The sequence below is a fragment of the Scleropages formosus genome, chromosome 2 (assembly GCF_900964775.1).
Source record: "Scleropages formosus chromosome 2, fSclFor1.1, whole genome shotgun sequence".
NCBI classification, from domain to species: Eukaryota; Metazoa; Chordata; class Actinopteri; order Osteoglossiformes; family Osteoglossidae; genus Scleropages; species Scleropages formosus.
This window is the reverse complement of record NC_041807.1, coordinates 40966780-40978825: the sequence shown is the minus strand read 5'-3', so window position 1 is coordinate 40978825 and position 12046 is coordinate 40966780. Positions and strand designations below refer to the sequence as shown.

Genomic DNA, 12046 nt, shown 5'->3' with positions numbered 1-12046 from the left:
CCTACTGAGAAATGTTACTTGTAACGATAAATGTTATGGGGTGAAGGCCGCTGTTGCTGACTGTGTGTGTGTGTGTGTTGCAACTCTGCCGCAGCACTGCGAGTTCCGCATGCGTGGTCACTACCACTGCTTGCGTCCCGGCTGTTTCTTCGTCACCAACATCACCACCAAGCTGCCCTGGCACATCAAGAAGCACGAGAAGGCCGAGAGGCGCGCTGCAAATGGCTTCAAGTACTTCACCAAGCGGGAGGAGTGCGGCAGGCTGGGTAGGACACCATTGACAGCTGTAAAAACCACTGGATGGCATCACTAGAGAGCTTCCTGTCAGTGAGCTTGATCACACTTCTTGGGGTTTGGACAAGTAGTCCATCCCTCACCCAGCCAACTGCCAGCTGTCCCCTCTGCACCTCGAGCCTCTTTGTCAGCGACAGTAAGAAAAGGCAGCTGGTCCACAGGGAGGGATCACCTACTGTACCAACTGTAACATAACGGGGGCGGCAGGTGACGTTGTCCTTGAAGTCGTCACCTTGCTGTTGAAGGTCCTGGGTTTGAATCCCGCCTCTTGTACCCTTCATCAAAGTCCCTGCTCTGCATTGATACGGTGAAAATTACCGCGCTCGATAAATGAGTAAATCGGTCTAAGTAACTGAGTGGACAAAAGCTCAAATAGTAAGTGGCCCTGGAGCATAGTCTCCTGGGTATAAATAATAAATGGATAAAACTGTGAGGTTCCTACTAACATACTCGTGAAACCAGTCGCACATAAACAGATATTAACACGGAGTATGTAAGCGAGCGGTGACCGGCGTCCTCTGGTCTGTACTTTACGTATTTTTCATCCTTACAACAGGAAAAATACCAGGTTACCACTTTGTATTGCTCATACATGTAATTTCAGAATAAAAAGTACGAGTTACTTTGGAAGGCGCATTGGAATGTCCTGTAACCGTATGTTTCGCAGTTATTAATCTAGGAAACGTCGCTGGGTGCGGGTGGGTGAGGAGTGTGTGAAGCGTCACTTTTTCCCTCATATTAATGCACTTGAAATGTTTGTGGTAAAGCAGTTGTTTGTGCTTCGCCTAGGGGCACCGCCTAGCTGTTCCTTAATGAGTGCGCCCCTCCTGGCTGGGGCCAGATCGCAATCGAGCGCGTCGCTGCAAAGTCGTCCTTTCCGTGGGGGGAAACGGCGCCGAAAAAGAAAAGCAACAAACAAAAGCCGGGCCTATCTGTTGCGCTCGCCGCCGTTTTTTAATATGCCCGTGGCATTGTTAGCACCGGGGGGGTGGAGGATGTTTTTCAACTTTTACAAAAGCCAGCACTGGAGTCATAAAGAATTGATGGTTCAGCGGGACGCCGATAGCGGTTTCCATGGCAGCGACGGTAAACAGAGCGCGCGCGGCGACGTTACCTGGATCCGCTCGTACACAAAGGGTGGGGGGGGGAGGGCTGATATTTCAGCGCTTACTGTTATTTGCCCAAGTTTGCGTGCGCGAGGCTGCGGCGGCCGGCGCACAAAGGCAATTTGATGACACGCGGCATTTGTGCTGCGCGCCGGTCACCATAACAACCGGCGTGCCACCACCTGCCCCGCGTGCTGCTCTTTCAATTATTTCAGTGTGCGTGATTCATAATAGAATTATTACCAGCTTGCCACAATATTTGATTAACTTACAAAAAAACAGTAACTTAATTTGAATTCATATAGCAATTAGAATCTGTGGGACCACGGTACAAAAGGGGAAAAGAGACATCACGGGAAAGATTACAAAAAAATTAATGAGTTATAGAAAATATTTACTTCAGTGACTGGGGTGTGCTTTATTACTTTGCTAAATATTAGAATTTATTTAATAGAAATGTGAAAGTGAATCAAACACATGCTAGTAATAAAAGAGCACCACAGGTTGCGCTGTGTGACGGGGGGGGGCGACTGCTGGACGTTATGAGATATTTCTCCATTCATATGTCGCACAACAAAGCAATGAACTGTAGGACAAAAGAAGGCAGTTGGTGGCCTTCATGCTTTGCATAGTGAAATCTGAGTTCCCGCCTGTGGCCTGCGAACAGGGTTAGGCATCAAAGCCCGGGTCCCGGAGGTCGGCCACTAGAGCGGTTAAAGGCCTGAAGTTGAGATCAAAAGATTACAAGCGCGACAGTCAATTCTTGTGCTGTACTGGTGTCCAAAAGGGACACTCCACTTGGCATTTCTGCTCAAAAAACATGTCCAGGTGTATTACAGTCATCGTCATTATTGCTATTACTGCAAATGGGGCTGCAGGGGGCGTAGTGGTTAGAGTTGTCCTTTCTGTAGTCTCCATCTAATCGGAAGGTCACAGGTTAAATCCCACCTCTTTCTGTAGCACCCTTGATCGAGGTACTTTCCCTGAATTAATACAAGTTACCCAGGTGTATTAATGGGTAAATCACTGCGAGTACCTTAGTACGCAAACCCAACCGGAAAATAATAATAAATCTGTGATGTCTTAAACTTTGAGCTTTGTGGTTGCATGCGAAATGAAAACATCATGACGAAAAGAATTTTTGGAAAAGTTTTGGATGCTAGGGGGCGGAGTGGGCGGGGCTTAAGATAGGGTGTGGAAGTAGGTGTGGCTGACCACCGCCCCCTCTGTCCACAGGCTGTAAGTACAACCAGGTGAACAGCCACTTTCACTGCATCCGCGAGGGCTGCCAGTTCTCCTTCCTGCTCAAGCACCAGATGACCTCACATGCCCGCAAGCACATGAGGAGGATGCTGGGCAAGAACTTTGACCGCGTCCCATCGCAGGTAAACGGCAGCGTGCTTCCTTTAATCGAATGCCTCGGGTGGTCCATGAAGAAGGCGTTCACAGTCAGCCCCGAACTCTTGAGCCAGATGAGACAGCAGAGGACCCACTTCTGTTACAGAGCTCTGACCGGGGGATTCTTCTGTCCGCCCGCCTGCAGGTGGTGACCCACTCCCACAGGCAGGAGGACATGTCGCACGTGGCCGGCCTGCCGGCGGGTTCGGGCAGTCAGCCAGGCTTGGCCCCGGGGTACTCGGGCATGGGCGACGAGGGCGACGACTACATGGACTACATGGGGGGCAGCAGTCCCCTGGGCCTGTCCTCCGAGTCATCCAACCAGGACCGCAGCTGCACCAGCACCCCCGTGGGCAACGAGAGCTCCCCGGCAGGTGAGCGTCGCGAGCATCAGTTTTAGCAGCAGTCAGTATCGGCAGCTCCAAGAGCAGCGCCATGCCCTCGGCGGCGCCCCCCCAAGTTGTTTTCCTGTCGGAGCCGGCGGAGCCACCGCAGCGTTAGCCCAGATTTAACACAACCTCGGCTCATTGACGGTGCAGCATGTGCTTGTGTCTGGGCTCATATCCAGCAGCTATTTTACAAAACGGGAAGTTGTTTTTTAAAATGTGAACAGAAATGTCTGGCTCTGTGTGTGTGTGTGTGTGTGTGTGTGTGTGTGTGTGTGTGTGTGTGTGTGTGTGTGTGTGTGTGTGTGTGTGTGTGTGTGTGCGCGCCCTGTTAGAGTCCTGCTGCAGAGCACTTGTACAAGCCCTGCTGTCCTGCTCTGAGCATCTGTTTAACTAGGTTCGGGTTTAAGCATGTTTGCAAATAAATGAGTGCCCGTGTTGTATGGTAATTCACCTGCGCAGCCTCCGGTGGAGCGACTGTAGCCGATCAGGGACCGGGTCAAAGGGCACAGTGCCGCACGCTCGGCCACGAGACGCCGCCGTCTCCCAGGAAGCCGCGGCCTCTGCCCCGCGCCTCGGTCCTTGGCCCGCCCCCACTGGAGCAGTTTCATTGTTCTTTTCGCCTGGTTTTGTTTGAGATCTTACCTTCCATTCTCATCATTGTTGCTTGGGCTGTTGTTTGGGTTTTTGTTTTCATTTGGCTTTCTTTGTCTTTTTTATCACTACTATTTTATCTTCTTCCTGTTGTGTCTCCCCCTCCCTACGTCCCTTGTCTCTGTGTGTGTGTGTGCGTGTGTGTGTGTGTGTGTGTGTCGCGTCCGCCCCCCTCCCCTCTCTCTCTCTCGCCTCCTGGACGACCTGTCTCCATAGGATCAGGCTGCCAGGTCACTGCTCCCGCTGCCACCGCCCCTGCTGACACTCCCACTACCCACAATGCACCACCACCTCCTCCTCCTCCTCCTCCACCACCTCCGCTGCAGCCTCCTCCACCCCAGTCTTTCCCTCCGGCCCTCCTCCGAGCCCCTCTGCCCTCTCTCCCATACCTCCTCTCTCCATCCTGTCTCTCGTACTCTCTGCTCAGCGCCTCCCTCGGAGCCGCCCGGGGTGTTGTCATGCCGACCAACACGCCGGCGTTCAGTCCAATCGTTGCCGCTTCTTCTCCGGTTAAAAATGACGTCCCTATAGTGCAGGACGCCGCAGGTATCTACCCCGACGCGCGCAGACACGCAGCCGTCGCCCGCCAACGCACAGGAAGCCCAGCTCGAGAGCAGCTCCTTCAGCCGTGTTTACGGTTCCCTTCTGCCTCAGAAGCTGGGCTCACTGTGACATTTACATGTAGACCATCAAGTTGGCACACTAATTAATTATTAATGCATTCATTGTTCTGTAGCAGCCTGATTATCACCTAAAGGCATAGCAATATAGCAGCATACTGTAAGGCTAGTAGCAGGGAAGCCTTTTTAAAGACTCGCAAACCTGTTCTCTGCTTGATGTCATGTTCACCTGTCCATCCTGCCAGCAACATGCCTGTTTGTCTGAGTGATCTCCTAGCTAGTAGCTTGGTGTTCGACTTTTGCAAGCGCGTGCACACACGCACACGCACACGCACACACACACACACACACACACACACACAGGGCAAAGACTGCATAGACTCTTTAAAATAAAGTCAAATGAGGGAACGGAATGAGGACGAAACAGATATGTGCACTTTGAAAGATCTACGAATGTGCAATCACATTTCACCACATCATTCTTGCCACGTACCAGCAAATGTCAGGCCCTAATCGCCCAAAAATCTTCCTGAACATCTGAATATACCTCTCTTGATTACGCCACCAAACACACATCCACCTAAACTTTCTCCAAACAACAACCAGGATATCTGAACATTCCCAAATATTCCACAAACATTTACCTGGACATTTACCTGAGCATTCTCGACCCCTGGATCATCTGCCCGAACGTTCCCCAGTCACCCACCTGACCATCTACATAATCATTTCCTAAACGCGTCTACCGGAACATCTGTCAGAATTTGTTGCTGATGGTCGTCAAAAACAAAAAATGGACACCATCCCAAACATTATCAGAACTGCCCCAGCTGCCTGAAGATCTATCCAAACATGCCGTGAGCCTCTACTTTAACGTTGCCTAAATGTTCTCCAAATACCTTCAAACACCAAAATGGATATCCCCCAAACACCCAAATGGCTATCCATCCAAATATCCAAATACCTACCTGAATATCCAAAAGAATGTTCCCCAAACTTCTACCTGCTCATTCCCTAAAGCCCTATCTGAACACCCCCAAACATTGCCTAAAAGATCTAGCTGTACTTTTCCTATGTATTAGCTAAACATCTGCTTGAACATCTACTAGAAGTTTCTCCAAACACCTCCCAAAAATTCTCCAAACATTTACCTGAACATTCTCCAAACACCCATCTGAACATCTACCACAGCATCTACCTAACCATTGCCCAGTCCCTCTCCAAACATTCCACCAAATATCTACCCAATAACCCACCCAAAAATCCATCCAGAGATACCCCCTTTCACACAAAGACCCCTTTGTTGTAACTCATCTGCGAGGTGTCATGCCGATTAAGGAACTGGACCTCCTATGACCTTAGGACTTGTAAGGCTTCATTACAGTAGAGTAAAATTGGTCTTTGCCAAACTAGAGCGTCAACACCGCTACAGTCCATTTTATCGGAAGTCCGGGTCCTTAATGGCTCCACCCCCACCGGCCCCTCGTGCCTTGGACACCAATAGAGAAATGTCAGGTTCCTGCAGTCAACCCCTTAGGTTCTCTAATGTGTTGACATATTTAACCCTTTGAGAAAATACACATGGGTTTCTGCTGTTGTCTCACCTGAGCCACAGGGACCACAAATCCCTGTAGGGGGTGAGGTGACATGGAAAATGAGTTCAGGTTCTCACCCAGCTTCTAAGGTCCTGCTCAGAGGCTGATCTTTGGCTCTTATGTCACCTTTCCTCCCTTTCGCCTCCCTGCCCCACCCCAGGTAACACCATCTCCATTCCCACGGCGTCCGGAGCCAAGAAGCGCTTCTGGATCATTGAGGATATGTCGCCCTTTGGCAAGCGGCGCAAGACGGCATCCTCACGCAAAATGCTGGACGAGGGCATGATGCTGGAGGGCTTCCGCCGCTACGACCTGTACGAGGACTGCAAGGACGCCGGCTGCCAGTTCTCCCTGAAGGTGACGCACTACCACTGCACGCGTGAGAACTGCGGCTACCGTTTCTGCGGCCGCACGCACATGTACAAGCACGCGCAGCACCACGACCGCGTGGACAACCTGGTGCTGGACGACTTCAAGCGCTTCAAGTCCTCGCTGAGCTGCAACTTCCCTGACTGCCAGTTCTCGGGCAACAGCACGCACTTCCACTGCCTGCGCTGTGGCTTCCGCTGCACGGACAGCACCAAGGTGACAGCGCACCGCAAACACCACGGGAAGCAGGACGTCATCAGCGCAGCCGGCTTCTGCCAATTCAGCTCCAGTGCTGACTGCGAGGTAGCCGACTGCAAGTACAAGCTCAAGTGCTCGCATTTCCACTGCACGTACCCTGACTGCAAGCACACGGTTGTGGGCATGTCACAGATGGACTCGCACAAGCGCAAGCACGGCAAGCAGGAGCGCGGCGAGCTTCCCTCCGTCTCCCCTGGCCAGGAGCCGCACCTGGGCTCCTCAGCACCCATGCTGCATCCAGCCTCGCCAGGCTCTACAGGGCTCCCGCTCCACCACCCAGGGGCCTTCCTTCCCGTGCCTGCCGGGTCTGCCAACTTCGACAGTGCATCTGTAGCCCCGGCCCCAGTGCCAACCCTCAGCCTGGACGGCTCCCTGACACTGGGCACTGATGCCGGCAGCTCGCTTTTCTTCCTGAAGAACGCAGCGGGACTGGGACTCGGGGACTCCATGGACCTCAGCAAGAAGATGCAGCACGGAATCTTGGCCACCGCTGGCGCTAGTCCTGCCTCGCTGGGCACCCTCGGCCCACACGGTCCCCAAGACGACACCACAGCCACGTCTGGCGATGCTGAGGACGACCTCTCGCCCGAAGAGGAGATGAACGCAGAGGATGACGAAGAAGATGAAGAGGACGACGACGAGGGTGAGGAAGATCTCAACACGGACTCGTACGAAGATTCCATCCCGGAGCCAGAGGGCTTGGACAGAGAGAAGGACAACGGCGAGAATTTCGACGCTTCCGCAAGCCACGGTGACGCGTCGCCGCCGGGACAGCAAGAGGCCGAGCCGTGAGAGGAGCCTGGCGCCGAGTGCGAACAAACACGAACGACAGCAGAGGATCGACAGCGGCCTCATTTATCACGCTGAGGGACATCGCTGGCGACAAGAACACACAAAAAAAAAATGACGGCCCTAAATGATTTATTATGATGTTTACAAGATGACCAACATTATTCGTTCAATTATGCATAAAAAAGAACAGAAACTAACAGGCCCAGTTTTACTCGTGGGCAGAAATGTAAACGTTTTTTTACACACCAGTCTTTTTGTGTGCGTGCATGTTTGACCTTAATTTATTTTGTTTTCCTTTGTTACTTTTTTCATGTGTGGGGAAAAAACACCATAAGGAAAAAAACATATATATATATGTACATATATAGCTATATACAGTATGTGTGTGGATGTGGATATACAAAGGAAATTGTGCAGTCATTACACACACTGCTCAACCCTCATTACCTGTAAAAGGGAAACCACTGTACAAATATATATATAGGGAGATTTATTAAAGAAGATATGATAGAATAATTGATTTCAGTGAGAATACACAATGCATTACTAATATTACTGAAGCGCAGGGGTTGTGCATTAGCGCTTTGGTTTGTCCCTTTTCCGTTGAGCCCTTGCAGCGTTCAGTTCCTTCCCTCCGTTTCTTTGTGCTCTACAACGGTTCGCCGTAGAGGCGCCGTTCCTCTCGGGCGGTCGGAAGCGGTTAGTGCTCTCGGAGCCGCTCCACCCGACCCCCCTAGTGTCACGGGCTGCGCTCAACAGAACATCTGAGGGGTTAGACATAGGTGACAGAACTCTAACCTGAGTCTCGCTGTTGTTTACTTCACACATTTTGCATATAGCTAGTGCACTTTTATGTTTATATATGGCGTATTTAAAAATTTTATTTGAAATTCCGAGGTTTGCATTGCAACTTCATTGATTTTGCAGGGATAACCAGTCGAAGGCAAGCTTTTTTTTTTCTTGCCAGTGACATAACATGACATGAGATGAGTGAGGCCTGAAGGAGGGCTGGAAGAACCTGCCGCAGGACTGAGGATGGCGTCGCCACGGCACGGTTGGCCTGCGCGCCAGGGCTGGAATTTGGGGATGGAAAAAGAAACTTTTTTTTTTTTTTTTTTTTTTTTTAAAAATAAATAAATTTTGTAGCATGAACCAACAGATAAGCAACCAGGGGGACGAAGGCTTTCTCTCACACCTCAGCCGACGGAGCGGCGCAGGGGACGCCATGGACCTGGTTGGACGAACCCAGCGGCGCAGGGCAGGACTGTGGGAGTGCGCCCATCGGGCCGGGGAGGGCCTCCGCGTGAACCGTACGGAGAGAAGCGCGTTTCCGTGTTTCTGTCGTTTTTCCCTTAGCCATGGCAGCGGTTCGCCTCCAGTTGCAACGGTTTCCTTTATTTAATATTTATGTGACTTTGCAAAGAGAATTTAGGGTGTTTTTGCACTTTTCTAGGTTCATTTTTACTTCATGGAAAATACAGCATATATATTATCTGTTGACAGGGAAATCGCTTTACATTATTGTTTTAGTTTGCTTTGATGCACAAATTATTGTTAGTGTGACAAAGAACTGTTATTCTGTGTTTTATTTAAAGTGAGGACTGATTTTGTTTGCTTCCATGATTTGGTGAATTCAATATGAAATAGGCCACCAGATGTGACTGGTGCCTCTGTGAGAAACGCTAATAATTAATTACACTAATAAGGACTGTAATTTAAATCAATTCTTTATAAAGACAATTATTTAGGAGTCAAATAGCTCTAAAGTACAAAGAAGCATTTTGCGGCCAGGCGTGACTCCTGGCTGGAAATGGATGACTGTACCTTTCTTCTGGAATGACTGTGTGAAATCAAGGAGCGGGAAATGTTATAATTAAATTATTTCTGGAACGTGGCTCTGAGGAGGAGAAAAAATATATGAGATAGGTAATAAAATGTGCAGATGATTATCTTCACGATATTGTCTAAAAAGCGGGGGAAAAAAGTTGTACAGTATTTTTTTCTGTAAAATATATATGAACAAAATGCTCTTTGATGAAAAGCTTCCATTGAGAAAAGAATAAAAAAAGAGAAAAAAGAAAAAAAAAAAAAAAACTAAATTCTGAAGTAGTCCCAATATAGTTTGCTTGTGTGTGAACTTTTTTGTTTTGTTTTTTTTTGTTTTTTAATTTTAATTTTTTTTTGCCCCCCTTACTTTGAAACAAGTGAGGAAGAGGTGATTTAGGGCCCCTGTCGCTGACAGCAGCCGGGAGATTCGCTTCATGACTTGAATTCTGCATTAGAAAGTGCGTGTTGTAGACGACCCGGGACACACCGATTTGTTTAGAAGGGAGGCTTCTAGTTTTGTTTGATGCCATGTTCGACTCCATCTGTCTTTGTTTCGTGTGCTTTTCGTTTGGTTTAATTGGGTTTTGTTTGGGGCACGCCTCTCGCACCTGGGGCCGCATCGCCACCTGTCTCACACTCCGCTCTCTCTCTCGCTCTCTTGCTCTCTCTCTCTCCGCTCTTCTCCTGGACTTTCACACAAATGTTGACACAGCAGTTGGGCTGGGAGGCATATTGTGCACTTGAATACATTTTATGTGTGTAAAATAGCCGGATTTGTAAAAAGTGGAAAAAAATAAAGAAAATATAATTATTATAACAATACGAATGTGCGCAGCAGTGTTTCGGCTCCGGGGCGTGCGGTGCATTGTGGGTGACGGGCGCTGAGCATCTGCAGGCGCACAGGTGGCGGGAGGGTGGGGGGAGGGAGCTGACGGGCGGCTCCGGCTCCGACGGGTCACGGCGAACAAGTCACCGGAGAGACAGAACGTCCGGAACCTGGACCGATGGAGCGGTCAGTCCAGCGCCGAGGCCTTCACTTCCCACAGCGCTGGGTTTTCAAAGGCAATCGGTACTTACTGTGTGTGCGTGCGTGTGTGCGCGTGTGTGTGTGCGCGCACAAACGTGTCTTCACCTCATCTGGTCTGAGAGAGAACTCGAGATGGAAGAAGTCCATCTGCTGAGCTCAGATACATGGAATCGACCGTCTTCTTGACCGGGGGGCTCCACGCCTCCTCCGAGTGCTGTCGTCCGATGTGGCGGTTCACCCCCCTCGGGCCGGGTAACAACCTTGCTCCAAAGCTCCGCCCACCCCATCATCTGGGTCCTGAATCTCAGCCTGACATTCCTGCACCGCCACCGGGGCATCATGGGTTCAAGTGCCTCGTCGCTCGGTTCCTGTACCGGCAGCCCAAACAGGCCGCATCGAATCCCCCCGCGCCTCCCCGGTCCTCGCTCTCCCTGTGATGTTAAAAAAAAAAAGAAAAGAACCGGGTAAAGGCACCGCCATCTGTCAGCCAGCTGGCAGCCTGTATATGATCCAGAAAAAAACAAACATGAAAATTATATTAAACAAAAACCAGACGGAAACAACCTCAAATCCTGTATAGGCTGCTGCTGAAAAGACAGATCACTTTACTGTTTTAATTAGCTGACAAAGAGAAGAAAAAAGGGAAAATAAACTAGATAAAATGTCAGAGATATTACGATGTAGCAAAGAGAAAGAAAAAGTTTTGCCATTGTGATTTTATTATATATATATATATATATATATATATATATATAGAGAGAGAGAGAGAGAGAAAAGAGCACATTAGGACCGTAAGCCATCTCTCACTCATCCGACAATGATGTGTCAATGATAAAATTAAGGAATTTTTTTCCCTGATATTTCAGTCTGCTTCATCTGTGCCTGTTGACACAAAATATTACTGACCGAATATTTTTGCCACTTGGCAAATCACTGTGTTTCATTCATTCGTTTTGTTCTTTTCCCCCTTTCCTGCATGACTGATGCAACAGCTGAGATTTATCACTCAATAAAATAAAAATGTTGTGGAAAACGGGAGCTTTCGTGTTCTTCCTTGACATGTACTTTTACTTACATTTATTTAAACGTGATAAATTCTCTGGTTCGTATAAAAGGGAAACCATTCGAAGGAATGAATATTACATGAGCACAGATATGATCAAGTGTACAGTTATTTGTTGTGGTATCAGCTGCACCTGGTTGAGGTAAAGTTTGAAGGGTTAGATGCCGCTGTGAGCCGACCCCCACCCCGCTTAAGGGCCCCCCCACGGTGCGGTCGGCACAGGCACATCACCACCACTCGACGGTAGTCAGCGATGGCCACTGCGTTTCCTCACCTGCGACCCCACGCATGCCCTGAGCCGACCGTCGGCAGTTCGGCGGCTCCGGGTTCCACAGGTGCCGGGGGGGGGGCAGTCGTGAGGATGATTGGTGTAAACAGGTGTGCGCTGCACATGCGTGAACAGCGGTGCTCACAGAAACACACAAGGTGCTGTGACGAAAGTTGCTGTTGGACTAACATAATAATAATAATAATAATAATAATAATAGCAGCAGTAACAACGAATAACCCAACGTTGCTGACCGAGTACCGTGCCGCACACACCTTTACTGTGGTACCGGGGGCCTCGATGGTGTGGGGGGTTGGACTCAGCTGTTGCAGTTTATGATCTACTGAAACTTGTCGGGCTTTTTCAGTTCCGCAGAGTTATGATATTAT

General features: G+C 49.5%; 1 protein-coding gene across 4 annotated transcripts in view; it reads left to right on the top strand.

Annotated features, from left to right (window-relative positions):
* The window catches only part of casz1 (castor zinc finger 1), a 203137-nt gene extending 195352 nt beyond the window's left edge, over positions 1-7785 (top strand). For 3 of the 4 annotated variants that reach the window (XM_029248911.1, XM_029248907.1, XM_029248905.1), the window contains 5 exons: positions 95-266; positions 2637-2785; positions 2944-3172; positions 4055-4384; positions 6214-7785. In XM_029248911.1, coding sequence (XP_029104744.1) covers positions 95-266; positions 2637-2785; positions 2944-3172; positions 4055-4384; positions 6214-7472 — 2139 coding nt within the window. In that variant the 3' untranslated portion in view covers positions 7473-7785. The remainder of the gene's footprint in view (positions 1-94; positions 267-2636; positions 2786-2943; positions 3173-4054; positions 4385-6213) is intronic. The other variant, XM_029248917.1, reaches the window with a different exon arrangement.
* Positions 7786-12046: the final 4261 nt, after the last annotated feature.